The sequence below is a fragment of the Cervus canadensis genome, chromosome 25 (assembly GCF_019320065.1).
Source record: "Cervus canadensis isolate Bull #8, Minnesota chromosome 25, ASM1932006v1, whole genome shotgun sequence".
NCBI classification, from domain to species: Eukaryota; Metazoa; Chordata; class Mammalia; order Artiodactyla; family Cervidae; genus Cervus; species Cervus canadensis.
In genome coordinates this window covers 2,253,290-2,280,529 of record NC_057410.1, presented here as the reverse complement: position 1 = coordinate 2,280,529, position 27,240 = coordinate 2,253,290, and the positions used below count along the sequence as shown (strand labels likewise).

General features: G+C 55.4%; 1 protein-coding gene across 1 annotated transcript; it reads left to right on the top strand.

The window, feature by feature from the left end:
• Positions 1 to 4,491: 4,491 nt before the first annotated feature.
• Positions 4,492 to 27,211, top strand: CTDSP2 (CTD small phosphatase 2). The gene is made up of 8 exons (XM_043446513.1): positions 4,492 to 5,081; positions 17,948 to 18,096; positions 19,646 to 19,684; positions 20,090 to 20,191; positions 20,779 to 20,835; positions 22,966 to 23,058; positions 23,183 to 23,368; positions 23,546 to 27,211. Exons 1-8 carry the CDS (start codon positions 5,018 to 5,020, stop codon positions 23,669 to 23,671), a joined length of 816 nt encoding a protein of 271 aa, XP_043302448.1. The 5' UTR covers positions 4,492 to 5,017; the 3' UTR covers positions 23,672 to 27,211.
• The last annotated feature ends 29 nt before the right edge of the window (positions 27,212 to 27,240 follow it).

The window sequence follows — 27,240 nt, the reverse complement described above, 5'->3', positions numbered from 1 at the left end:
GTTCGCAAAGTCCTGGGGAACTGCTGAATCATTTCACATAGCCAGGATCAGATTTGCATCTTCCAGGAGAACTGGGGATGGATTTGGATGCGGGCCCTAGAGCAGGAGAGAGCTTGATTAGGAGCCTGTTGCCAGCCTCCTCCCAGATAGCAGCAGTGGGAACCGGAAGAATGAAAAGGCTTGACAAATACTTGAGGGGAAGAGCCACTTGGCTTCAGGACGGACTGGGGAGTGGGGAGGAGTGGGGAGGAGGTGTCTTGGGTGACCTCAGGTTCCTGGCCTGGGGAACTGGGCAGATGATGGAAGCAGACGGCAAGGTTGATGAGGAGAGCCATATTTATGGAGCACCTCCAGTGTATCAGGCACTCGGTGCCTCCCATATTATCTTATTTAATTCTCACAGTAACCTGTGAAGTAATACTATTGGTTATTCCCATTGTAAGATGAGGAAACTAAATCAAGAGATTCAATAATGAAGTAATAGGGTTGGGATGATGAACACACCTACACCTGGTGGAATGCATCATCCCCATCTGAAGCTCCAGTGAGGTTCCCCAGGCTCCTCTCCATAGAAAGCATACCCACTACCACCGGCTCCTCCTCGCCTCCCCAGATCCCACAGGTGGCATCACCCACATGTTTAGTCACTGTCACCAGATCTTTAACCCACCCCACTTCACCCCCAGGACCTTGCTGGGAACAGCCAGGCTCAGGAGGCCACAGGGCTCTGCAACCCTGGTGCCGAGATTCCCACCTTCTCAGTCACAGTACAAAATGGGAACCGAGATACTGCAAGAAACAGTCAGAGAAAGCAAGAAAATGGATGTGGTCCATTTGGTAAAAAAAAAAAAATTTTCATTTTAATGGAACAGTGACATCAGAGGGTCAAGAAAGGTCTTCCTTGGCCCAACCCTGTGCTCATTTTCTGTGGGGAAAGAGGCAGAGTTCTGGAGCAAGTGGGCCCCTCCCATAGAGGAAACGTCTCCAGCTGTTTCCCTTTCCCAGCCCTGGCTCAGGAACACCCAGGCCAACCCAGGGAGCCATGAGAGACAGACGGGGAGGGACTCCTTGGGGCCCCAGCCTCACTACCCCACCCCTTGCACTTGGGGAGGGGGTCGGGGCATTAAGATTCTGTTGCTTCCAGATTGCCTCTCCCCAGCCTTCCCAGGGAAGTAAAATTGAGATAAAGGGAAGAAAGAGGTAAGTGACCTGAGACAGTTCGCCAGCTTTCTCTTGGGAGAATTGTTAGGCCTAGAGAGCCCTGGCCTTAGCTAGCATCCTTGAGCCTAATTAAATGGGGCCCACCCAAAGTCACACAGCCAGCAACTGGCCCAAGGCCTGGAGGTAGGTTATGAGACGGTTTGACACAGAAGTGAGGCCTCTCACCTCCCCGACACCCTTAACTGTAGGAAAGATGCTCATCATGACCCCTGAGAGTTGTCTGGGTCAAGGACTTGAAATCTGGGGACAAAGCAGTAAGAACCCCATGGCATCAAGAGTCCAGGCCCCTGCCTGTGTTCCAGGCTCCAGTAAAGCTGCCACTGCCTTCGTAGTTTCTGGAGGCAAAAGGTCCTTACCAGGCCTCTTGGGGACCTTCCCTCATCTAACCTCTCCACCCTGGGTTCTATCTGCACCGCTGTGCCTCTGGTCTTAGGTTTCTGTATGTCTTCTTATAAATGAAACTATCTTTGACCTCAGAGCAAGAGGTACTTGAGGGCCATCTCCTCTATATCCTTCAGGGACAGCTAGAGCCCTGCACTCAGAAGGCATCCTCAGCACACAGAGATGAAAGCAGTGTGCCTCCAACTGTTGGCCACAACCTGGTAATGGGTCATGAAACCATGGCCAGCATCTTAAAAAAAAAGAATAAATAGAAAGTATCATAGTGCACACACATAGCAAGGATAAGTATTATCCCAAGAAGCTTTTGTTTCAGTTATCTCATGGTTCAGAATATGTTTCTTGCTGTGGGTCACTGAACCTAGTTCAGAGCACTAGTTAAGACATAGACTCACAGCAAATACAGAAAGAAAGGCTGCCTGCTCTGCGTCGGGCACTGTGCTAGATCCAAAATGAACAATAGTTTTAATCCATCTGCTGGTGGGGAAGGCATAAGCAAACTATCTGCAAGAAATGATGCTAAGTGCTCTGAGAGAATATGTAAGAGGCTATAAAGCCCTGGTGTGAAAGTGGGTATCTGGGAGGGTTTTCCAGAGGAGGTGATGCAGTCAGAGTTCTTAATAAGAAAAGACAGTAACAGGAAAAAAAAAAAAGGAAGGAAGAAAGAAAAAGAAGAAATGGAAAAAACAGTGACTAGATTCTGGTATCTCTTCCATCCTATCGATAGGAAAAGAAAGATGGTAAAGTGTTAAGATTCAAGTCTTAAAAGTCTAAAGACAACTTCTAGGGAGTTACCTGGCAGTCCAGTGGTTAGGCCTTGACACTTCATTGCTCTGGACCCAGGTTCCATCCCTGGTCAGGAAACTAGGATCCTGAAAGCAGTCTGGCCCTGGCCAAAGAAAAAAAAAAAAAAAAAACAACTTCTAGTCCTGCCTCCTCTTCTTAACAAGCTGTGAGACCTTAGGTGAGTCACTTAATCTTTCCAGACCCTGTTTCCTTGTCTACAAAATGGGCATATCTGCTCTGTCAACCTCAAAACAGTAAGAGATCAGACATGACAGAAAATGTATGTTACTTTGTAAACTATAAAAGGGGGAGGGATTGTCTCCATGGATGAGGAAATGACAGTGTAGAGAAGTGAAGTGTCTTGTCTAACACTAGAAAGCAGGAGGAAGGGAGTGTTGGGGGGTAAGAGTGGGTGGGGCAGGTACCCCTCAATCCTCTGTCCTCAGCTTCTGCCTGCAGTCCCCCTCCTCTCACTGCAGCTGAATTCCCCACAAGAGGATGGGGGCAGGGCCCAAAAGGCCCCCTAGCAACCTATTAAAAGTTTTACTTTAAGAATCTTTTAAGGTTTTTATGACCTTTTTCACAATGATGGGAGGTAAATACATGAGAACTCCTCCCTTTCCCCCTCTTTTAATGAATTAGGATCTACTGAAACTCAGTGTTTAAAGTTACATAAGCATCATTCAGATCTTCTGTACCAGCTTTCACTTTGGAAAAACTGCATTTCCATTAAAAGTGTTATATAAAAAGGTTTTGTGTATGTATGTGTACGAACAGAAGGAACAGGTACGCATGAGCACTGTTAAGGCACTCAGGCGCATATGCATCACAAGCTCACCTGTCCTCATGGGGAGCAAGTTTAAGATGTGACCTGCTTGGCCGGCAACCCCTAGTGAGACCTGGTGAATATTGGGCAATGGGAACTACAGCAGGAAGGCCATCAGCTGCCCCAACCTCCCAGGGGCCAGAGAAATCCTGATCTTCCAGAGAGTTTTTTCCTTGACAGTCTGAGTTTCATTCATCATAAACTATGGAGGTTGGAAGTGGCTCAGAAGTCACCCAATGCAATCTTACTGGACATCACTCTCCCCAGCCTTGACTTGAACAGCTCCATTCCTCCCAAGGCGCCCTTGTCACCTGTGGATAGCTGTAGCTCACTGGAGAAGACCTGATGTTGAACTGAAATTTGCCTTTCTGGAGCTCCCACTTCTTGGGAACAAATGTATATCCCTCAACCACTATCTTGAGTCCAGGAGTCACAGCCAGCAGGAGAGTGCCTGGGGCCTAAAACCAAGGAGGGAGGGCAGTTAAGAGTCGACAGAGCTGAAGCTTTAAGCTTAGAGACTTCTATCCATCCAAACTGAGACTGGTACTGTGGGGGAGGGGGAGCGAAGCGCCCAGGGGTGGATTGAGAGGAGAGGGGGAAGGGAAGAAGCCTTAAATGGGAGTAAGTGAAAGGCTTTGAGCAAAGCCTGGCTCCTTAGGTCTCATTTGCTGTGTTGGGAGTCAGACCATCCCGAGGTCAGTTCCAGCTCTGATACTCTTCAAGTCCTCGGCCTACTCACACACACCCCAACACACACGTATCCCTTTCTGGTTTCGGTGTTTGTACTCTTACGTGAAACGGTGGGGGGGGGGCGGGGGGGGCAATTCGAGCGCCGATCAGGAAGTAAAACAACTGCCCGAAGCCTCTCTATCATCCTGGTCCGACCTGACTTATGCTTGGAGGCTTGTCTACCCGAAGGGCGCAACCATTCCACCGTACGCGGGTAGAGACACCCAGACAGGAACACCCCGGTACAGAAGAGAGAAACGTGAGCTTTGGAGTGTCCTTTTAAGTAGTTGGGGAGGGGGTGTGGCCGAGAAGACTGGGAGGCCGCAGCCCGACGAGGGGGGAGTGGCCCGGGGCGTGGCCTTAACGTCTGGAATGTTGTTGGGTCCTCGCACCGCATAGTAAGGAGGGGCCCCGCCCCTTTTCTCGGAGAGGGCCAATCGGAATGCCGGAGCGGTTTCAAGTCTCCCCCGCCAGCCAACCCGCCCGCCACCCCACCCCCCTCGGGGATTCGCTTTTTCCGTAACAAAACTGCAAAGCTCCGGATGTTCCGCAGCCCCGGCGGCTCACAGGTGGAGGGGCCCGGGGCCTAGGACTGTGCCCCGGAGCGGGAAGCGCCTGCAGGCTGTAGAGAGGCCGGGTCCAGAGCTTGGAGGCGCGCGGGGGTGGGCGCTGCAGCCGCGGGTTGTTTATCTGGAGTACGGAGGGGAGGGGGGAGCCTGGAAACCGCCCCGTGTCCCATTTCCTCCTCTTGTTTTCGCTCCGGATTCTCCATGTTGGACCCAAACTGAGGAGCCCGGAGCTGCCGCCGGGGGATCGGGGCTGGGGGCACCCGGGAGAGCCGCTACCCGGGTCGCCCGCTCTCCATACAGGCCGCCTCCCTTCCCGGCCCAGGGAGGGAACAAGAGCCGGGATGTGAACAGCAGTGGGAGTCGGAGTCTCGGGAGCCCGAGCCTGAGCCGGAGCGGGCCCCCGCCCAGGCCCCCCAGCCCAGCCCAGCCCAGCCTGTGCGCCCGCGCGTCCTCCCGCCCAGCCAGCCCGGGCCCGCGGGATTGTTAGATGGAACACGGCTCCATCATCACCCAGGCGCGGAGGGAAGACGCCCTGGTGCTCACCAAGCAAGGTAGGGGCAGCAACTTCCCAAAACTTTGCGTCGCCCCCGGGCGGGGAGGGGGCTAGCACAGCAGCGAACCCGAGTCTCGGCCCCTGACCTCCCGGGGCTCAGAGTGGGCGATTCTGACCGGATCCCCCTCTCCGTCCGCCCCTGCGTCCTGGTGCGCACTCAGACCCGGCAGAGGGCTGCGCCGGGGCCCGGGCTCCCTGCGCCCTAGGGGGAGGGGCGTCATCCGCGCAGCTGTCACCCCTTTCTGCACCCCCCCTCTCGGGGCAGAGAGACTAAGGGGTGAGCGCTCGAAGCACGAGCCTCCTCGCGTCCATCCTCTCCAGAGTTAGGGGGTGGGGTCGTCACTTTCCCGCACCGGAGCGCGCGGCTGCCCCAGGACTACAAGGACTGGGGAGGGAAGGGGAAAGAGGGGGTCCCGGGCGGTCTCGGGCTAGAAAGGAGCCGGGACTGGAGTCCAGCACTTCCCAGCCGCACCCCCCAGCCCCTCACCCCCCTCACCCCCGCCAAAGCTCGGGGTTGCTCAGGCAGCGGGCGGTGACGGCGTCCGGCGGGACTTGGGACCAAGTTCACCGCCCGGAGAGGCGGGGGCGGCCGCGGTGGGGGAGGGGCCGAGCCCTGGATGACCGGACCTGGTCGGCCAGCGGCCGTTTGCTGGGCCAGGGACCTCGGCGCGCGGGGCTCTCGCCGGGCGGCCTCCTGCCGCTTTCGCTGAGCAAACAAGCGCGACCCCAAGGCCCGACCGGAGCCCCTCCCTACCCCGGTGCGCTTCCCCGGGGCCGCCGCCACACACAGAGCCGCGTTTGTTTAGCCCGAGAACGGTGTCCCTGGTTACATAACTCGCCGGATGGCATCAGACCCGGCGTGTTTCTGAATCGCGCTGCGAAAAAGTGCGAGTTCTCGGTGGGCAGCGGCTAGCGGCCCCCGCCTTCCTGCGGGTCGCGGTGAGATACGAGGGGGGTCTCGGGCCCTCTCTGGGTGTGGGTTTGGGGACTGGAGCGTGATTGGGCCGAGGCCCTTCCTAGGGACGGGGAAGGTGGGGGTTCGAGGGTGAGATCTTTGAGTTTGGTCCTGAGAAGGCCCCGAAACTCTTTCCCCCTCCCCCACGTTCCTCTTCGGGCCTTGAGGAATGTGTCTAGAAGAGCGGACAGAATTTCCGCGGGGAATAAGGACTAGCGTCTTTTTTTTTTTTTCTTTCTGGAGAACTTCCCAGACTGGGGCCACCTGGTCTGGGTAGGCTGGGGAGCTCACGCTTTTGGGACCAAATTCGGAGCGTCTCTGCTCATCCCTCGATCCCCCAGAACAGGACAAAAAAGGCCCAGTGCTGCAGCTGGACATACTGAGGCCCAGTGCCTTGTGAGGGGCCAGCCCTGGGGCCTCGGTGTAGCCCCAGAGCCCCCTGTTAGGCAACATTAATCAGCAGATCACTTATTTAGGGGGTTCCTGGTCCCAAGAAGCACCCCCAACTTGCCTAGAGGCTAAAAAGCTGGGCTGGTGGTTTCACCATTCCCTGATTCCCTTGGTGAAATGCTGGGGGGCGGGAGGTAGTGCGTGCTTCCTGCATCCGCTGGCCTTACTTAAATATTAAGCCTTGCCTACTCAGATCCCAGAGCCCCTGACTCCCTGCTCTCCTGGCCACATCACTAACCAGGTTGCAGCTTCACCCCTCCTCTGGCTGCTCAGCTGTGCTGAGGGCTGAAGAGGGGAGGCTTTCTGTTTTTATAACTTCACTCCTGACTGTTCCCGCTCTCTTCCCAACCTCATCTGAGGAAAAGACTCCAAGTGCTAGCCAAAAATGAAGAAATGTGTGGATGGAGGATTCCAGAGGGGGCAGTGTTGATGAGAAGGGGAAGAATTGTCCTGGACCCACTCTGGTCCTCCCCTCCTGTACCGGCTCAGGAGGGTGCCCTCCCAGGGAGAGGACCACACCAGGAGTGGGGGAAAGCTGGACTGCTGAAGAGACAGCTTACCAATCAAAGCTGGAAGTTTCATCCACCAGGGCAAGTGGTGGGGAAGAGGATAGCAGAAAGCAAGCAGCTGGCTTCTTGACAGTCTTTAGCTGCTGATGTTGGTTGAATTTTTAGAGTTACAATTTTCTTTTTGTGTGTGTGTGGTTTATCCTTCAAACCTATCCCTGGAGGAGTCTGAATCTTCAAGCCGGCAGCTTGGGGGTCTCTCTTCTCCCCTGTAATTTGACTGCATTCCAGAGAAGACATGCTTTCTTCCTGAACTGCTTGGGCAAACAGCAGCCAGCAAGCCAACTTTCTGATTCTTCATCCTTTACAAACAAATCCTGCATCTTAAAAAAATAAAATAAAAAAGTTGGGGTGGGGAGCAGATGTTTTCTCTTTAAGAGTTTGGCCCTCTCTCCTCTTCAGTGTCCTATCTCTAGGCTTCAGCCTCCCTTTGGAAAAATGGGGAAGGAGTACTGAGACAGTTTATTCATCAGTAAATTTCTAGAAAAATACAAATGGCTCCTAGCTTGGGTGGTTTTTTAGTGAAGTTGTTTGCAGGGTTTGTTTTTTTTCTTCTTTTTTAGCATTCTGCTCTCAGAGCTTTAAGGCTGGCTGGGTGTGTTGATGATTCAAAAGTAATTACAGTAGGGGAAGTAGAACAAAGTTGCTGAAAGCATTGATGATGAAAGGACCCAAATTGGACCATCTCCCTAGACAGATGGGTGAAGTGGCTCGCTGGTACAGCAAGGATAGGGCTGTGTGGTAGGTATATCAAAAGTGAAAAAGCAAAGTTAGTATCACTTTGGTTAGGAAAGCGCCATTTATGGCAGACATTCGAAGATGTCTCCTGGTTGCTGGGAGACTGTGCCTTCGGCTTCGGGGTTAGATGGGGAGAAGCCAAGGAAATAGGTTAGTTTATAACCTCCCGGGGTGAAACGCGAGGGTGGGGCAACCTCTTCCAGAGCTTGAGTGACCCACAGCCCCTCTATGGGAGTTGGGACCCGCTTCCATTTTGTTTTGTGGGACCTGATGCCCCTTCTTTTCAGACAGTTGATGGTGATGCTTTGGATTGTCTTCTCACGTGTCTTAGTAGTAGGTTCTGGTAACTGACCATCCCTAAGAGTTAGGGTGGTGGCAGGTTTTCCTGACTCTTGCTTCCTCCCTACAAGGGAGAAATTCTGCCTTATTCGCTCACGTAAAAGCTCAGACACGTTTCACTATAGTTGTAGCTAGGCCCTTAACTTGAAAAGTTTGGCTTTCTCCCTCAGCTTGCTGGGTGAGCGTCCAGGGTGTGTGTTTATAGCTGGCTCCGCCCGCCCCGCGGGGCTCCTCTCCCCTCCTGGCCCAGCCTCCGCCTTGGCCTCTTTGTGGCCACCGAGCCTCACTCCTGTGTCTCCTTTGGAGTTGTTGCCCCACCTTGGAGTGGGGTGGGGGCCTGGGTGGTGACTGACACTTGTGTTTGTTCCCTGCCAAAGCAGCTCAAGGGAGCCCTGCTAACTCGGCAACCATGTTTGTAAATGCCCGCCATCCTGGGCTGGGAGTTTGCAGTTCTGCTGCTGAGTCTGACTTGGACAGTTTGCGGTGGAGCTAGACTCAGGGATTGCTGTGAAAGCCTCTCCAGAGATGGCAGAGGTGGTCGTGTCCCTGACTCCTGTCTCCTCCCTCTCAACTATAGGGGTCTTAAGCTGAATGGAAGAGAGGTCCCTTTTCATCCTCTCGGTGGGACCTTCCAAATCCCATATGATCACAAACTTTGTTAAAATGGTAAATAGAAGTAAGTTGATGCGCCCAATCTTTCTGTGAAGAGTTAGTACATGTGTTCATTACTAAGCAAGAGAAAGACAGTATGTATTTATATGTAAGTATATGTCCCTTCCCCTTCTCAACTTTCTTCCTCCTAGCTTTTGGGTAGGTTGAGCTATTGTCTTATAGTCTCATCTAGTCTCTTGGGATGGAGAGGGGATTGAGGAGGGGAGGGTGGAAGGCAGGGGCAGCAGTTAAAAGTGTTCGGGAGAATTGCTGGGGAGCAGAATTGGTTGCTTCCGGCCTGGGTGCAAATCCCTGCTTTCCCTGTTTACAGTGAGACTTGACAAATCACTTCTCTGTTCTTAGTGACTTTTCTGTAAAATGGAAGTATTGGTCTGTACACACATATAATGCTTGGTACTTAGTAGATGATTGAAAAATGTTAACATCCTTCTTTTTTATACAGCTAGACCACCACTCCAGTGTTCCTCCATTCCCTGAAGGACACAGTAAAGCAGCAAAATACCCATGTGGGTTTTATTGTTAGAGACAGGCGGCTGAGGGCCAGAGGGGCACTAATGTGGAGCGTAAGCCTTGGTGGGGGGGGGGGGGGGTCACAGCCTTGCTGCACAGACGCCCCTGTGCCCCGTAACACTGGGTGGGATTCTATGCAAGTGGAATGTGCCTTGGGCCTTTGCTCTCTTTCTGGAGCCCAGGCATCCGGGGTGGCAGGAGGCCAGGGAGCCACATACCTCCTATGAAGAGTCCCTGAAGTCTAAATCTTCTGAACAGTTGCTCAGTCCCTCAGAAATGGGTACAGTGAAGACTTGAGACAACTGTATGCTATGGTCTTACTGTCTGGGTTAGCTTTAAGAGTTAAAGAACCCAGTGAGATTCCATACATATATATATATATGTGTATTTTAGGAAATTCTGGTAACAAGGAGAGAAAAAGAAACTGGGGTTTTGAAGAGAAACAGATGTTCCAAAGCCGTGTCTTTGGGGTGAAGCTTGAGAAAGCACAAGCAGCGCTAAAGTGCTTCTCACCGTCTCGGGCTGGCCAGCTCGCTGGTCCTGGGGACGTGGGATTGGGTGTGGCCCTCTTCTGTAGGGGAGGAACAGTTCCCAACTGAGATGCAGATGAGTGTATTACCATGCACATCTTAGGAATGAACTAGTAGAAATCAATGAGGAGAAAATGATTTAGCACCAGGAGCCTGTCTGTACCAGAGGCCAAGCAGAACAGAGTTTCTTTGTCTGGCCAAGTGCCCAGCCCTTCAGGTCTCACTGTGCCTGTTGAGGTCTGTTACAGCAGAAGGGGCACTCCAGCAAGCACACGGCCTCCAGGGCAGGAGTGACAGGCTTGTTCTGTTTTATTTGTCAGCTATTCTAGGGGTCAGCCTCAAACCTGATCTCTCGGCAGACCTGCTGACAGCTCCTTTTCTTTCCCAGGTGATCCTAGTCCCCGTCTCCTTCCCTACCCCCTACCCCAAATCAGACTTTGCTCTTACTCCCTTTTTATTCAATACCTCTTTCTATCTCTTTTGCATCCTGTAGAATTTCTCTTTCCCACCCACATAGATCTCAGGGAACAAATGGGGCCCCAAACCCAATGAGAGCCAAGCAGATTCATGAGAAGGCTCAGAGCGTGTACCACAGATGTTCAGAAGTGTCTCCTGGGTACGCTGAGGGGGCTCGGGCCTCCTTCTCAGGAACAAGGACCTATAGTAAGAGACGGCAGGCTTGGGTCTTTTGACTCTGTGATAGAATAGAGCAAGTACCCCTAGAAAGGAAAGTCAGGCTCTGGGGTGCAAGTCCCCTGAAGCCTGCAGAGACATGAGGCGATGGGATGTAGTGGGGGAAGGGACCTTGGGTTCTCTAACTGAATCGCCCTCCGGTCCTGGAAGGGTTAGTCAAGGACCACTGGCAGCCTTTAGACATTGGCTCTTAGCCAGGGACACACATCAGACTCTCCTGTGACACTTTCTAAAAATACAACCTCCACCTGGGTCCTACTGAATCAGAGGATGAGCAGGTGGGCCGGGCATACGTGTGTTCCAAGTGCTCCCTGTGAGTCTGACAGGTGTCCCTGGAGAAGAGCCAGGTGAGCGCAGCAGGGGCCCAACTGCCTGTTTAGCCTTGAGCGGGAAGAGTCCCTGGAGGGATCCGGTTTTGCCGTTAGTTAACCACCCTGTGGCTCCTAAAAGGGGGTCCAAAAGTTTTCTGAGTGTAAATGGACAGTCATGGTCCTCGCTCACCAGTAATGATCACAGATGATACTTACAGAGCACTTACCTTTTATATCTAGTGTCTCACTTAAGCCTCACGGTGACCTTGTGAGGTAGGAATGATCGCCTCTGGACAGGTAAGGAAATCCTCCGCCGAGAAACCAAGCACCTTGTCCATGGAAATGCGGCCGGTTCGGGGCAGCTCGGACTGACTGAGTCAGGCCTGACCCTGACCCCGGCCTCTTCTCTTCATTGTGCAGGCCACCTCTCAGGGCACCTGCTCAAGCTTCAGGCGACCTGAAGCCACCTCGTAAGGGACCATGCAGCATGGCCCTTTCCTGATCGGCCTTCAAGCAGACAGCCCGGGGCGGCTGTGCCTTAGGCAGGCCCACAGGCTGCGTGAGCGGCTGAGCTGGGGCAGGCGCCAGGTTTCCTGATGTCCAGCTCAGCGCTGTCAGAGGACATGTCAAGATGGGTGGGTTGGTCCCACGTGCAGCTGGGCTGTGGGGGGAGCGGGTGAGTGACCCTGTAGGTGGGACAGACTCCCTGGCAGGCTCCTTCCTGTTCGTTTGCGCGGGCCAGCCAGGATAGGAAGGAAGGAAGGAAGGAAGGAAGGAAATGGTTGGCCACCCTCAACGAGAGAGAGAGTGTGTGTCTATGATCGGTTTTTGTGGAGTCTTGGAAAATGCCGTTTCCCAAGGTTGGCCCTGCCATGACCTCTGTGTGACCTCTGAAATGAGAAGAAAGCTCTGTGGCCTCTTTCGCCGTGGCCGTTTTGAGTTGGAGCCTGAGATAGGGATATGAAAGTCCCTTGTGCCGAAGGCAAGCAGCTGAGCTTACGAAGTGTACCACTAGGGTCAGGACACACCCAGACCACCTCTGAGAAGTAGGTGATGTTAGTCTACCCGTCTTATAGAGGAGGAAGCTGAGCCCCGAGGCCACACACCTTACGTGTGGCAGAGCCAGGATGGAAGCCTGAGTCCGCGACCCCTCTGTCACCGCCCTGCTCACTGGTCAGAGGAGAGATGGTCGAGGGGCCCTTGCTGTATCCTGGGCCTGCGTTCTGTTTCCATCTCAGGCTCACGCATGTGTTGCCTAGAACGGGCTCCCGAGCTGGAGAGAGAAGAGGCTCTAAGTTCTTCAGGTCTTCACCAGCCAGGAATCGGGCAGAGAGGAGACCGGGGCTGAAACGGCCACTGAGAGGGTGTCCGTGTCCTGCTGGCAGGCTTCCTTTGGCCTCTAGCCGCCCAGAAGGCTTTGCTCAGCACCTCCTCGGGAAGAGGGGGGCTCGAGGCGGGAGGGGTGGCTTCCGGTCTCCCAGACGACATCTCTGGCCTCGCAGGTGCTGCGCACAGAAACCAGGGCAGGGCCAGCCTCTGGGTTCTCCTGGCTGGCGTCTCCTGTCTGCCCCTGCTGCTGCGGTGGGCCATCCGCTCGCTTCCTGACATCCTCCCAGAGCCCCCTGTTGTGGGCTGTGTCTGAGCCTGCTCCTGACGCACCTGTGAGGGGATGCTCTGGTCCAGGGCCTGCTCTTTCTCCTGGGAGCCCCAGCCTGTTTCTAAAATATGTTAGAGCTGCCCGGAAGGGTGTTTTGCCAATAACTCTTTTAAAGGCTGACTCTCAAATTGACCCAGTTATCTTGGTCCTGTTTTAGAAGTTGCCAGGAGTGCCTTGCTTCCAGGACTGAGTTGTCCTTGAGGGAAGGTCCCTGACGTTGTGGCCCCATGTTGTGACCCGTGACAAGACTGCCAAAGTGGGCAGGGGAAAAGCAGACGAGGTTGCCGGTGACCGGGTCCCCCACTCCCACCCCACAGACGGCCTGAAGGACCCAGGACTGAAAGAGGTCCTCCTTTCTTAGGAGAGAGGCAGAGTCAGGGAGCCCTGCTGCCCTGGCAAGAGCTAATGCAGGCGTCTGTGTAGGCAGGACAGCCCCGCGGCTGGCCGCAGGGATGGCGCTCCGTGAGCCAGACAGCATAGCTAGAACTTTTTAAAAGTCCGTGCCGTCAGCCTCACGGCTGCTCTGTGGGACCAGGGGGCCGGCGCTGAGCCGGGCGAGGCCCCGCCTGCCTTGCCACCTGGAGGGAGCAGTGCCAGCAGCTGGGCACCGCGGCGCTGCCCACAGCCTCCCCTTGTTTCTGGTCTTTCCTGTGTGGGGGCCGCCTAGGCACCTCTCGCCTGGTTCCCCGCCGACTCACCTGATGGCCCAAGAGCTCTTCCGTCCGCCTGGCGCCTCGAGGCCTCTCCTCAGCCAAGGCGCGGATGCCCCGTGCTGGGGGCCCGGGAGGACTCCTCTCCACGGGGAGCCCCAGTCAGATGCGTCTTGGCCTCAGGTCCCAGGCAGCTGGCCAGCAGAGGCCGGAAACACTCCAAACACGCTCCTTCCTCCAAACGCTGAGGGGAGGGAGGCCCTCCGAGAGGCCATTTTATACTATAGTGATAGCCGGGCGACAGCCTTTGCCGTGGGGGGATGAGAGATGGTGGCGAGAGAAGCACTTTTGAGGGGTGAACCAAGAAAGCATCCTTCTGCATGAATGGGCTTGTTAAAGCCTGACAGCCCGAGAGCTTGCCTTCTGCTGAATCCCAGGCAGGTCTGTGAGGAGTTCCTTTGCTGGGACACGAAGCTGTGTTGTTGGCAACGGTGATATCTGAGCCTGACCTTCAGAAGGAGGTTAAAAATAGTGTTGTCCTGGCAAAGCCATTCTCCATCTGTGCGTGTGTGTGTGTGTGTGTATGCACACATGTTTATGCACTAGCTTCTTAAGAGGCAGAGGTAAATAGCATCCCCACCTGGTGCTTCTTGGGGGCAGACATGGCGGACACAAGGGGAGAGACCATTCTTTGTCTCAAGTGGAATGGCCTCACCTGCTTTCCTGTTACTTGCTGATGCCAGCCAGGGAGTTTGCAACTGGGAAACAGCTTTTGTAGTGAACGGGGGAGAAGGTATGGGGTGGTTTTTACTTTGTGAAACCTGCTCAGGATCAGAGCTCCTCTGGCACCGTCCTTTCTTTCTGTTCTTGAGCTTCAGCCACGTGCTGGGGCGGGAGGCCCACGGGGATGCCACGGTGCGGTCGTTTTCCTTAGTAACTCATTAAAACAAGCATGGGATTTAGGTTTATTCTGCACAGTGCGTTATTGTGCTTGGTAAGTTTTATTTGTCCTCGCAGTCAGGAGTGGTCGTCTTGTTATCCCAGTTAACGGATAAGGAAACTAAGGCTCAAAGAAGCTGTGTGGCTGAGTGGGTAACTGGCAGGGCCTGGACCCCAGCCCTGGTGATCCTGGGGGGGAGGGGGGCGTTGCCTCCCCCGTCGCCCTTTCTCTTCACATCCTGCCTCAGTAGGAATCCTTGCAGCAGTGAGCTGAAGGGGTGTCCTGGCCTCCCTTTTCTCAGCGACCTGCACACGTTCTTCTTAAGCCAGAGCTCCCCCCATCAGATCAGTGCCTCAGACCAGAGGTTCGGAGCAGGGGGCGCAGGAGCATGTCAGTGATGGAGCTCTGTGGTACCCACCGGAGTCCTGCCCTCCCTCGCCGGGGAAACCGTGTGCTGTGAAATCCCCACCGGCCTGTACGCCCGCTGGTGCCAGGCTTCCTCTCCTGGGGAGAGGGTGCGGTCCCTGGCTGTCAGGAGCGCAGCGCCGAGTGCAGGCTGAAAGGAGTCCTGTGACAGGCTCTTTGACACAAGGCTCAGATCCCACCCTGGGTGTTTCCCCTCACCCTTCAACCCTCTCAGCACAGTGGATCTCTGACCAGAGGTCCTGGCTCCAGCTTCTCCCCCTCCCCCAGTGTCCTCTTGATCTCCCAGAGGTGTCTGCCAGTCAGAGTGGGTGCCAGACCCAGGTGGGGGTGAAGGGAGCCTCAGAATGGAATCCCAGAGCCTTGTACTGTTTTACCCCTGAACCCCGTTCAGGGACTGCCCACAAGGGCAGCAAAGAAGAGGGCCAAACCCCAAATTAATCCTCACCAGCCCAGTCTAAAGAGGAGCAGAGCGAACACTCTAAAAGCGATCTTGAGAGTGCCCCACCGCTTCCCACTTGTTGCAGGGATAGATGTTCATGATGCCTGAGCCGTTGGGGACCCGACACCTGCCTCTGGGTTCAGGCAGATCTGGGTTCACATCCCTGCTCCGCTGTCCTGCTACCCGTGTAACCTCGCGCAGGTCACCTCACCGCTGTGCTTCAGTTAGCCTTCTATAAAGTGGCGGACTGGTGCCTGTAGATGGGCTTGTAGTGAGGATTAAATGAAATAGTGATGTCAGGTGTCTCATCACAGGCCTGGCACGTCAGTGGTGCTCAGTAAACATGACTGAGGCCCAGAAGGACTGAGTGGCTTGCCTCAGGTGCTCAGCTCCTCTGTCTGCCCACCTCTCCTCATAAGGGAGCTTCTTTCTAACTCTTCTGGGCAGTTGCACAGAAGACTTCCACAGGCCGTGGAGGCCCCAGAGTCACTGACTCAGCCAGAGTTCTGAGCACCAGCTGCTTAGAAGCCGGAGGCCGTTGCAGGCCCCGTCAGGAGGCAGCCATGTTAGGGGGAGGCCAAAGAGGCCCTGACGGATTCTCAGTGGCCGTGTTTGTAAAGGTGAGGAGGACTGAGGGCAGTGGGGCCCGGGGGGGGCGGGGTGGTGAGGGACGTCTGGGGTACTGACCTTGCTGCTGTGGGTCTGGGGTCCCCTCCCGAGGCTCCGAGCGCCTGCCCTCAGGGTCACGGCATTCGTGGTCTCTGAGGCCCAGGGGCTGCCTGGTCACACTGTGTTTGTGAGAAGACCCTCATCCCCTGCAGAGTCCGGGCCAAGCGGAGGCGCCCCCAGCCCCCCCACCCCCAGCTCCCTCTGAGGCTGCAGCGCTCCGGCCTGCTGGGCCTCCCGCAGTGGGAGCCAGCGAGGCCTCTCCGTGGCCCCAGCCAGCTGCCCCTTTCACCCCTCTGCCTCCCAGGATTACTCAGCCTTCACAGCGTCTGTCACTAAGATGCTGAGTGCGTTCTTGACGGCCTCTCTTCAGGAACGGCTTGGGCCCTGTGGCCTTTTAAGAAAGGCTCGGTGCCTGGTTTAAGCCTCTGGTTGTGGTTCTGCGTGAAGAAAGCATAAGCCAGAGGAAGAGCGATGGTTCAGCTTTGGTCTCAGAGCTCTGTGTCAGCGTCTGCTTGAGTCCCGGGCTTGGTATTGAACGTGGGCCATACAGACAGGGGGAGAAACTGTCCTTTCCCTCTGATTTCTGCATAGATTATTCAGAGTAGGAAAAAGTCTGAGGAACCACCTTGCGGTCTTTACGTCCTGGTCTCTGCTCACAGGTTTGTCTCCTGGACTCAGGGGCCTTCGGCAAGGTCTCCAATGCAACTTCTTCCTTCAGGCCAGGATCCCCAGTCCCTGGAAATCTTGTTTTTTCCACCAGGGCCAGGAGCTCAAGAGTGATATCCAGGTTTTTAGGCTAATCGCTGGGGAAGCCTGAACATGTTCTGAAAGGTTATAAGTGGTCATACCAGTGTCAGGGGATCTGCCTGATCCAGGGAGGGGAGAGGGCTAGGCTGGACCGACCGGTGCCCGACCTCAGCCTCTCTGTTGAGCCAGAGCTGAGTCAGTTGTTCCGGGGCGGTGCTGACTGCCACTTGACTGGGGGTCAGCAGCCATTTCCTCATCCTTGGTCCCAGGAACAGAGTTTGGTTTTCCCTCCTCTCCAGGGGCTCAGGCAGCCCAGAAACTGGGTGGTAAATGTCTCTTCCGTCACTTCTGTAGGAGCGGCCTCTGAACAGGTGCAGCACGCCCTCTGGGGGCTGAGCTGAGGGAGCCTGGCCTCGCTGCGATGGGGTTTGGGCACCACCTTGCCTCCCCTTTCCCTCCCTAAACCCGACAGCACGTGGAAGGTTGTCCTCACCACCACATTCTGTTTGTCCCCTGCCCCCGCTGGAGGTGGCGGCATTTCCGGTGCTTATTTTCCTGCATTGGAGGTTGCCTTCTGTCTTGAAGTGGAGTGAGGTGGATGGCAGGAGGGCAGGACTCGGGAGGGCAGGCCTGTGGCCGAGGCCTACTCTGGCGGCAGCGATGCAGCGCCCCCTCCTGGCCAGAGGACAGCCTGGCTTCCTGCTCCTCAGCACAGTTGCTGAACGGTTCATCTAAAAATAAAAGGAACTTCAAAAAGATTTTCCAAGGCCTGTTTCTGGTTGATCCTGTAATACCTATAGCTTTTTGTATCAGCTTGACCTTTCTGGGGCTGCTTTACCAAGCCTCCGATTAAGATGGCTTTGTATTTCCAAAGCCCAAATTGTCAAGGCAGGGCTTAGCAGTTACAGCCTAGAAGCAGGGACATTAACCCAGAACCCAGTGCTGGATGTACATGTCCCAAGAGAGTGAGCTTCTTGTGGTCTTGGAGGAGAGGGAGTGGTAAGGAAAGTGGAAAGGAATGTGGGAAGGACACAGGGGTGTGAACAAAGCAGGTAGGTTCTTCTTGAGACTGAAGTCGTTCTGCTTTCTAGTCTGAGCTCAGTGCTGCCAACCGATCAGACATTGAAGGGAGCTGACCCAGAACAGGACAGAAGCTCTGCTAACTGGGAGGGGTCTAGCTCACTCCCGTCTCTAGAATGGGTAGTCTTCTGGGAACTGGTGGTAGGGAGGATATTTGGTTTTGTGAATTCATCTCGAGGGTTTCCTGGTGTGCTGTTATCAAAGTGGATTCTGTGCCTGGCCCCATCGTTCAGTGCCCCTCCCCCGACTGTGCAAATTCAGAGCAAATTTTACACAGCTCATTTCCCAAACCAGGGGCTGGGGTGCCTGTGTTTCTACTTGACAGAGATGTTGGGATGAACGTGTGCGTTTCACTGGTGACTGTATTTGGTTGTTCACCTGGCCCGCACCATGTGCCCCAGTGGAGCTTCCAGACTAGAGGGAACACAGCGTGGGAAGTGGGCGTCCATGGATGCCCTGAAGCTAACGCCTCTGTCGTTCCCTCCTCTCTAGGCCTGGTGTCCAAGTCCTCTCCTAAGAAGCCGCGTGGCCGTAACATCTTCAAGGCCCTTTTCTGCTGTTTTCGTGCCCAGCATGTTGGCCAGTCCACCTCCTCCACTGAACTCTCCCCCTACAAGGAGGAAGCCAACACCATTGCGAAGGTAGCTGGGTCCAAGGCGGTGCGATGCCAGCAAGGACGGGGCTGCCGTGGGCGAGTGGGGTCCCTGTAACCAGAGCAGGAGGGCGAGCCAGCCTTGCCTTCGCCAGAAGATCTCGGGCCCAGAGGAGCCCCTTCCTCTGTCCTTCCCATCACGGGACATCCTCCCGTTGATTCCCATTTGTGGTGCGCGCCACCTGGATGTCCCTCTGGTTTCTGAGGGCCCCTGTAATCCAGATCCTTCCAAGTTCCCGGAACCGTGCAAGGCACTTTGCATATGTTGTCTCATATGACCCATAGCAGCCTCCAGATAGACAAGGATTTCAGCTCACAGACATGAAAACTGAAACCCAGAGGATATATGTAGCCCCTGAAGAGTTATTGGTTAGTAAATGGTAGTATCAGAGTTTGGACTCAAATCTCTCTGGCTTTAAGTCCTGTGACTGTTTTTATTTTTAACTAAGCAAAGATAACCTCCAAGTTATCTTTCAAGGAACTTTCAGGGAACCAAGGAATTGAAATTCTGTCACAGTTCTTGATAACCCCTTGCAGCACTCTGAGCTGTACCTGTTAGAGGCATTGGGAAATGTGTAGGGTGTCTCTGATTCTCATAATTACCAGAAGATATATCTGGCATCTCAGAGGTGGGGGCAGAAATTCTTCTTTCCCCCTAGGCCATTGGTATTTCTTTCTGAACCACCAAGTTTTAGCTGTCCTCCTTCTCTTTCAAAGCCAGGCTGTAGACATGTGCTTCACTGTCCGAAACAGGGAAATGGTTAAATGAAGTACCAGGTGACTGTATTAGCTGAACTATTAGCTTTTACTAAGAGTTCACAGCAATGTGGAAGTGTTGAGTTGCAACTTTAAGTCAAAAAGCAGAAAGCAGAATTACCTATCATGAGGGGAAAGACTGCTAAAACAGGCTTGAAGGAAATGCAGTAAAATGCCAGCATTGTTTCTCTAAGTGCTAGGATTTTCATTTTTCTTCAGGGTTTCCATTAAGATCACTTGCTTGCTACAACCATAACATTTTTATTATTAGCCAAAGGCAGAAAAACCGTTTCTGATCTCTCTGCAGTCTGTCTCCCTTCACATTCTAGGACCACAGTGTGGGCTCACATCAGCTTCCTTGTGTTCTGTAGAGGCTCAGCGCGTGCACACACACACCCGCCGTCTATGCCCCCACGGCGAACATAGGAAAAAGACAGGTTCTCAAGGAAAAGCCTGGGTTTCTGGACCGAGCAAGAGGCGAAGCCTCTGCAGTGAGGGGTTCTGACTCTGCAGCTGCATCAGCTGCGGCGGTTCCCGGTTCCTCTGAGGGGCAGTGGCCGGCGAGCTCAGGGCCCCTGCCTCCTCCACCCTCCACCAGGCCTCGTGGGAAGGGAGACTTCGGCCCCTTTCCTGCCCAGCTCTGAAGGACAGTCACTTTTGTTATGTCAGGGTTTTCCAGGGGGCTGGGATCTTGGGGAGGAGACTCCCCTGCAAGGCCGCATGGGCTTTAGACGCCAGGAAGGGCACCGGCGGCCGGCACTGACCTCCCCTCTCTCCCACAGTCGGACCTGCTGCAGTGCCTCCAGTACCAGTTTTACCAGGTGAGTGCAGCCCGTGGGGTGTGTGCTCGGACGCCCCGAGGCCCGGTGATCCCGCTAGCCCCATGGGGTGATGTCCTGAGGCCTTGTATCTTGCTAGCTAGATCCCCACCTGGGAATTGTTTGTCCCAGACATTCGCTGAAGGCCCACGATGCGCAAGGCATTAGATCGTGGAGGGGACAGCTGGCCTCCACCTCCAGTATCCGGATCACTGCACAGGCCCTGGGGAGGCGGAAGCAGGGAGTCAGTCTCTGCTTTTTCTCCTCTTGGTCTTCTCGTGTCACCTCTCTTGGGTTGAGGTGGGGGGCATCTTCCGTCTCCTCAGTAGGCCCAGCTCTGCCCAGAGTTCTGTTGAGGGAAATTAATCTTCCTTGGTGGCAGATTCAGCACCTTGGCTCTGGTTTTAGATTCCAGGGACCTGCTTGCTCCCAGAGGTGACGGAGGAGGATCAGGGAAGAATCTGCGTGGTCATCGACTTGGATGAAACCCTCGTGCATAGTTCCTTTAAGGTAACGTGACCTCTGGAGCCCTTCCTCACCCGTCTCGGGCTGTCCTGGGAACCTGACTCAGGTGCCGTGAATTGGCCTCAAGTTGATGCTCGAAGAGTGATTAGAGATGGGAGGGCCGGCCTCTGGGATGTGGCCACACTGGCATCACAGATGCCTGGCGGCCACTCCAGAGCACGTTGAGCGGGAGCTGCTGCTCCCTCTGGTCACTGCCGACAGGCCGCATCCGCCCCGTGTCCCAGCACAGGCGCCCGGGGCTCTGTACAGGACAGGCCCGGAGGGCTGCGGGCCGGGAGTCAGCCGTGGGCCCTGTCCCCGCCTGCCTTGTCAGGACGTCTGTTAACAGGGCCCAGAGACTCGGCTCAGGGAGAATTTGCAGGTGGTGGTGGTTTGTAGGGAGAACCAGAAGGGAAACTGCAGGCTGTACTGGGGGGGGAGCCCCTGGTGGGGCGGCAGGCGCTTGCTTCCTGGAGCCTCCGAGATCTGACCCTCCCCCTCCTCCCAGGGGACGGGCCTTGGCCAGGACTGGGGTGTGGCTGGGCTTCTTGTCCCTTCTCTTGAGCTGACTCATTAACTCCTCTGCCTTTCAGCCAATCAACAACGCTGACTTCATAGTGCCTGTAGAGATCGAAGGGACCACTCACCAGGTAAGTGCTGCCAGGCCCAGGGGCCCGGGGTCCTCTGTGCCTCAGGGCTTGTGTTCTGGCAGCTGATCCTTTCCTGTGACTTCAGTCTCTCCGTTGTTATTGGTACCTTGAACACTCAAGGCTTTCTCATCTTAAAAAATTCAGCCCCCCAGTCACCTCAAGCTGCCATTTTCATTCTCCTTGCAGCCCAACTTTTCAAAAAACAAGCACTGTTCAGTAACAGTGGTAGCCGTCATCTTCTTAGCTGCCCTGCCCCCAGAGTGTGACCGGCGCTGTGTTCTCTGACCTGAAGAGCTGGTGTCTCTGCCTGTTAGAGGCAAGGAAGCCAGTACTGGCTGTGCTTTCTTCCCTTCCCTGCCCACCCGTTCCACCTAGCTGGTGAATTTTCTTCCTTCCCAGCTCAGGCATCTCCTCCTCTGTATCTCTTTATGCAGCTCCCTCCCCTTGGGTCCCTATACTGGATGCTGACACAATAAATGCTCAGTACACATCTATCAGAAAACACTTGGTTCTAAGTAAGAGCAGACTCTGGGCCTGTATAACCTGCTCAGTCCAGGGTTAAGGATCTGTGGTGTTGATCGTCAAACAGAAGAGTTACTTGTAGGGAAATGGGGCTTGAGGCTCCCATGGGTGGTCATCACTCTCCTATGTCCATTAAAAGCTCTCTTCCCCCCGCTGCCCTCCTCCCAGCTGAGGTGCTCCGCCAGGCCTAGTGCCGGACTCTGAATGGCAGCCCTTCATAGTCTGCTTGAGGGCTTCCCCAATGGCGCGGATGGTCAAGAATGCAGGAGACCCGGGTTCAACCCTTTGGGTTGGGAAGATCCCCTGGAGAAGGGAACAGCAGCCCACTCCAGTATTCTTGCCTGGAGAATCCCCACTAGAGAATCCTCTAATCCCCCAGGGATAGGGGAGCCTGGTGGGCTGCAAGTCCAGGGGGTTGCAAAGAGCCGGCACAACTGAGCAACACACTTGGGTGTATAGAGATGCACAAAACTCACAGAGGAGGCAGGGCGCGTCTTGAGATGGACAGACAGACACGGTGAGCTCCTGGCCAGCAAGGAGAGGTGTGAAGGATGGGAAAGGGCGAGCTTTACATGATTGGGGGTGGCGGTGGTAGTGGGGCGTCTACGTGCAGAAGTTGGGTTTCCAGCAAAGAGTGGTGAGAGGATGCCAAGCTTGATGAATAACCAGCAAGAAGAGAGGACCTGTTAAAGGTTAAAGAAATGACAAATGAGAGGAGGCCCAGCTGTGGCTACCTGGAGCAGAGGGTTCCTGCTGCAGAGCTGGGAGGGGTCTGGTGAGTGATGGCCAGTGCAGGACACCTCCAGGAGGAAGGGTCATAGAGGCACACGCTCCTGAGCTGGGAGGGACGTGGGTCAAAAGAACTTTGAAGGGATGGTTCTAGGAGCACCTACGTAGGCTGGATGACAGGAGAGCACCTGGATGGGGGCAGGGAATAGAGACCACAAGGGACAAGCACCCAGGGAAGCGTCCTGGCCATGCTGTGCGGGGTGATGAGAGGTGACACGGGGGGCGGGGTGGCTGGCAGGAGAGGCACAAAGTGGGTGGGATCACGAGGGCACGGTGCTACAGGGTGTTGGATCTGTGGTCACTAGAGGGGAACAGGCCACTTTTCCCCTGGTGCATTTCAGAGAAGCTCTGCAAGGGAGGGCTTGAGGTTAGGAAAGATCTGCGACCTTGCCTGATGGGGACCTGGACTGAGTGTCCTGCCAGAACCAAGGATAGGAAACTCCTGCCGAGGCTGTGGCTGGATTCAAGTAATCCAGGATAGGCTGTTTCCATCCGTGAGGCCTATTCTTGATTACTTGTTTCTGGAGGCAGCTGATGGTTCACCGCCGGAAAGAGATGGCTCCTGGGACCTGAGGTGTTTTTGTTTCTTTCTGAGCTGGGTCAAGGTTGGGACCACCAAGCCAGCAGGAGCTTGGTGAGGAGGTGATGCCAATGCCCCGGTCTGTGGGGCAGCAGGCTGCCGGCCAGGTGGTCCAGAGGCGGGCTGTGGGAGTGTGGACTGCGTCAGTTCTGCGCCTGCTTGTGCGAGTGTGATGGGGCCTGACGCGGTGCAGCTCCCCCCGCACAGGGTCTCCAGCAGTCCGCTCTGCTGCTCCTCAGGTGTACGTGCTCAAGAGGCCGTATGTGGACGAGTTCCTGAGGCGGATGGGGGAGCTCTTCGAATGTGTCCTCTTCACCGCCAGCCTGGCCAAGGTACTGGGGGCGGCGGCGGGGAGCAAGGGACCAGGAGCAGGTGTGGCAGCTCCTTGCAGCTCCGCAGGAGGCCCCGGGGAAACCAGGACCGCGTCCAAACAGAAAGCTGCCTCTCTCCTCCCAGTATGCCGACCCCGTGACGGATCTGCTGGACCGGTGTGGGGTGTTCCGGGCCCGCCTGTTCCGTGAGTCCTGTGTGTTCCACCAGGGCTGCTACGTCAAGGACCTCAGCCGCCTGGGAAGGGACCTGCGGAAAACCCTCATTCTGGACAACTCGCCTGCTTCCTACATTTTCCACCCGGAGAATGCAGTGAGTGGTCCACACACCCATGCGGCAGGGCTCGGCAGAGCCCCTGTCCTGGGAGGAGAGGGGCGGAGAGGCGGGGGGAGCTGTGGGCTTTACTGGAGCGGCGCAGCAGCCCGGGTGAACGGGCCAGGCTCCAGGGGCTCCGGGGCAGGAGACTCAGGCCGCCCTCTCCCTCCCCAGGTGCCCGTGCAGTCCTGGTTTGACGACATGGCGGACACTGAGTTGCTTAACCTGATCCCGATCTTTGAGGAGCTGAGCGGAGCTGAGGACGTCTACACCAGCCTGGGGCAGCTGCGGGCCCCTTAGCCTTCCCCGCTGCCAGCCGCGGCCGTCCCAGCAGGGGCTTTCCTCACTGTGCCTTCATGATCAGTCTGACAGAGTGGAAGCGGGAGCGTCTAGCCAGACGAGGCCTGGACATAGACGTGATTGGAAAGAGCTCTAGGACAGGTTAGATGCCGAGTGGGCATATAGCAGACCAGCGATACCCAGAGCTCCTGGCTGTCTGAGTTGGGTTCCTGAGATGTGAGTGAGCGTCTATGTGTGCACACACACGTGCGTGTGTATGTATGTGTGTGTGTGTGTGTGTCTGTCTTGTCTTGAACTGTGGCCCCAGGATATGTGCGTTTCCGGTTAGGAGAGAAACTGAAGGATCGAGAGTCTCCTCGAGTCTGTCTCCTGCAGACTCTGCAGGCTTGAAGACTGCTGAAGGCTCCGTTGCCAAACCTGTGGCCTTTCCTCAGTGTTGTAAGGTTTATGCCAAGGAGAGAATGGGGTCAGGGGCTGCCTTCGGGTGCCCCAGGCGTGCATCTTTCTGAAGCCTTTCTCTTGCCAGCTGCTGCAGAGAAGCGACATTTCTGGGAAGATGAAAGCTTGTTTCCAGAGCTGGCCCCAGTGGCCATCGGGTCCTGTGGCCCGACAGCTGCCCTTGCCTCCAGCGGAGTGCCTGACTCGGGTCCTGTCTGCGTCTCCCAAGGCCTGGGCACCAGGCCTGCCTTCCTCGCCACCTAGCCATAGTCTTAAACCTGTGGGGAAGGAGGTCTTCTCCCTGCCCTGGAAGAGGACAGATAACTGATTTCCGTTCTTTTGACTCTGTTTTAAAATTCTCTTTCTAAATACAGTGTTGGGCTGTTTTGTTTCTGACAGAGCTGCAGTCCTGGGCCTGGGGTGAGAGTGGGAGGCCCCGGGGGTGCGGGGATGAGCATGAGTGTGTGTCCACTCGGCCTGTAGGTCAGCGGCGCCCAGGCCTGTGCCTCCGTCTGCCTTCAGGGAATCTGCTGGTGCTGCCACAGGACTGTTCCCGGGTCCCACCCTCCTGTTTCTGGGCAGGGCTCTCTCCTCTGTCTTCCCCCAGGGCCTGGCCTGTGCCGAGTGTCTTCATCCTTCCTGGCTAGCTGGCGCTGGTTCTCTGCAGAGCCCCAGGCGTGCTTGCGTTTCCTGGGCGGAGGGGCTGGGTGTTGTCTGCGCTTAGTTTGCCGAGGAAACACACGTGCGCCCTGCCAACAGCGACAGGTGTGCCGAGCGCGCCACTCGCCTGTGCTTTGCAAGTCTCTCTGCTTTCAAAGTTTCTTAATGGTGAAATGCTTTAAAAAAGCCACAGAGAGGAAGTTTCCCCAGGATGGAAACAAAAGGGGAAGAGCTGCTGTAACTGGGAGCAGAGGGGCCCCAGAGGGAGCCCCGCCTCAGGTCACTGCCTTAACCGCTGCCACCCCCCTCCTTCCGGTGGGGTTCCTGCCACCCCCACCCCCTTTTCCCTGGAGGCAGGTGTCGCCAAGCGTTTGTAAGTTGCTTCAGGTGCGAGAACTCCGCCCACTCAGGACTCACCCCCGTTATCCCTTCTGGTTTCCGCACGCTGGGCCAGTCTGAGGAGCTCGTCGGGACCGGGCAGCAGAACAGCAGCTCGGGGTTCTGGCTGCCCGGGGTCCTCTGGCATCGTGACCGCTGCAAGGCTGTCAGGCCTTCTCTTCGGCTTTGGCGTCACGTGGGTGGAGTAGGGCCCCCCAGGCCTGTGTGGTCAGTTCCCCAGCAGCATTTCCTGGTGCCTGTGGGATCCTGCTCCATGCTGGTGGGGAAAGAGGGCTCCAGGGCTAGCCAGGAAGGACGTCTCCTGAAGGGAGGTAGGAGCTTCTGATTCTAAGGCCCTGGCCTAAGCCTCTCTTCTGGTATCACAGGGGGGCCTCTCTCCTAAGCCCCACTCAAAGGGTCAGCCCTCGGGCCAAATCTGCCATGGCATCCAGCCAAGCTTTTCTGACTAAACAAGCAATAAGAGGCTGTAGGCTGACCCCCCAAGGGACCCTTTCTGCCCTCCTTTGGGTCACCTGGTCTCTGGGAAGAGCCAGTGCCACCCACTTTCCTGTCAGGCTTGTCTGAGTGCTCCGAGGGGTCATGACCAGGGCCCAGGATGACCTGGGAGGGCCTGCTACTTCTGCATGAAGCCCAGCTCCACAGGCCTGTCTCACCAGACCCCCTGCCCCGCCCCAGCGGTTCCTAACCAGAAATGCTGCACCCCCTCGCCCCCTCCTCCCTTCCCTGGAGAGGTAGCGCAGCCAAATATAAGTCTAAGCAGGGTCCATCTGTGTGGACCAGAGCCAGCCTGAAGTCGTTAGGGCTTTCTGGTCTCCAGTTTCAGTGTGTTAGGGGCAAGAGATGATTGCAAAACTTGCTCCTTAGAGGAATCAGGCCAGACTCAACTTGGGAGGAGGGCAAGATTGCAAGGAGGAGCCAGTTCACCCCAGGATCTGTTTCAGGGTTTCCTACCAGCACTTCGTGTGTGAGGCTGGCCTTTGGGAAGCAATAGGCTACCAGGCCTGGCCAGCCCCGGTTCAAGCCATGCAGGAACCTGCCCGCCTGCCAAGTTCAGTTTTTAAGGTGCCTCTTCAGGGACACAGCGTGTCTCTCTGATTGGGCTTCTAAATCAAAAGCCTGATGTTCTGTCCCTCTCATAGGGGGAGCTTTGGACACAGGACCAGTTTGGAGAGGGTCAGATGAGAGTCTCCACTCTGCACATTGTAGAGGGGACCCTTTGCGGGCCCGTGGTCCCTCACTAGAGAGGCGGAGGTGATTTGCCTTCAGTTAACCTGGGACCTTCTGTTTAATTCCCTCCCGCCTCCCAAAGATTTGGACCATTTTATAAGTGTATGAATTCACCTCTGTTCACAGTGGCCCCGAAGCTTGTCTGTGCTAACAGCATGGGAAGTCTAGAGGCGGTCATTCCCTGGGAAGTGGGTCCCATTCTGTTTTGTTTGCAAGCCTGGCCTGTTCCTGGGGGGCCTTGTTCGGTAAGGCAGCTCCCCACCCCTCCAGGGTTGTCTGCGCCCCATGTCCCAGCGGTCCAGTGTCTACAGCAGGCGGGCCTGTTTGGTTTCCCCTTTAGGTCTTCATTTAGTTACTTGTTACTGTTATCCCTCAGTTGCCTTTTTTGTAAAATGAGGTTTTAGTTTTGTCTTAAAAAAAAAAAAAAAACCAGTAAATACTTGCATTCAAGCCGGGGAGGCAGAGGTCTGGCCCCCTGCCACATTGTCTCAAAGCTGTGGGCATGCCCCGGGAGCAGACTCTGGTCTTTGGGGCCCTGAGCTTCTTTGCTTGTAGTTGTCTCAGATCTGACCTGTGCTCTGCCGCTCAGCCCCCTCAGGACGCCGTCTGGAGGGCCAGGGAGGTCTGCCTCCCACTGTGACCGGGCTCTGGGGTTCTGACCACCTTGCTTACAAGTCCATAATTTGATAAATTTGTTGTATTCAAAAACTTGAAATGTAGGATGCCATTAAGTGTCTGTTTATATTTTTGAAATATTTGTATTACTTACAATTAATGAATAAAAGTGGGTTTAAAAAACCCATCCATGAATGGGAACTGTCTCCTGCCCCTGCTGTTGTTCATTC

Coding starts and splice junctions, on each gene's coding strand:
- CTDSP2 (XM_043446513.1), top strand. CDS start 5,018: ATGGAACACGGCTCCATCATCACCCAGGCGCGGAGGGAAGACGCCCTG. Junction 20,192..20,778: donor TCGTGCATAGTTCCTTTAAG/GTAACGTGACCT, acceptor TCTGCCTTTCAG/CCAATCAACAACGCTGACTT. Junction 23,059..23,182: donor TCACCGCCAGCCTGGCCAAG/GTACTGGGGGCG, acceptor CTCTCCTCCCAG/TATGCCGACCCCGTGACGGA.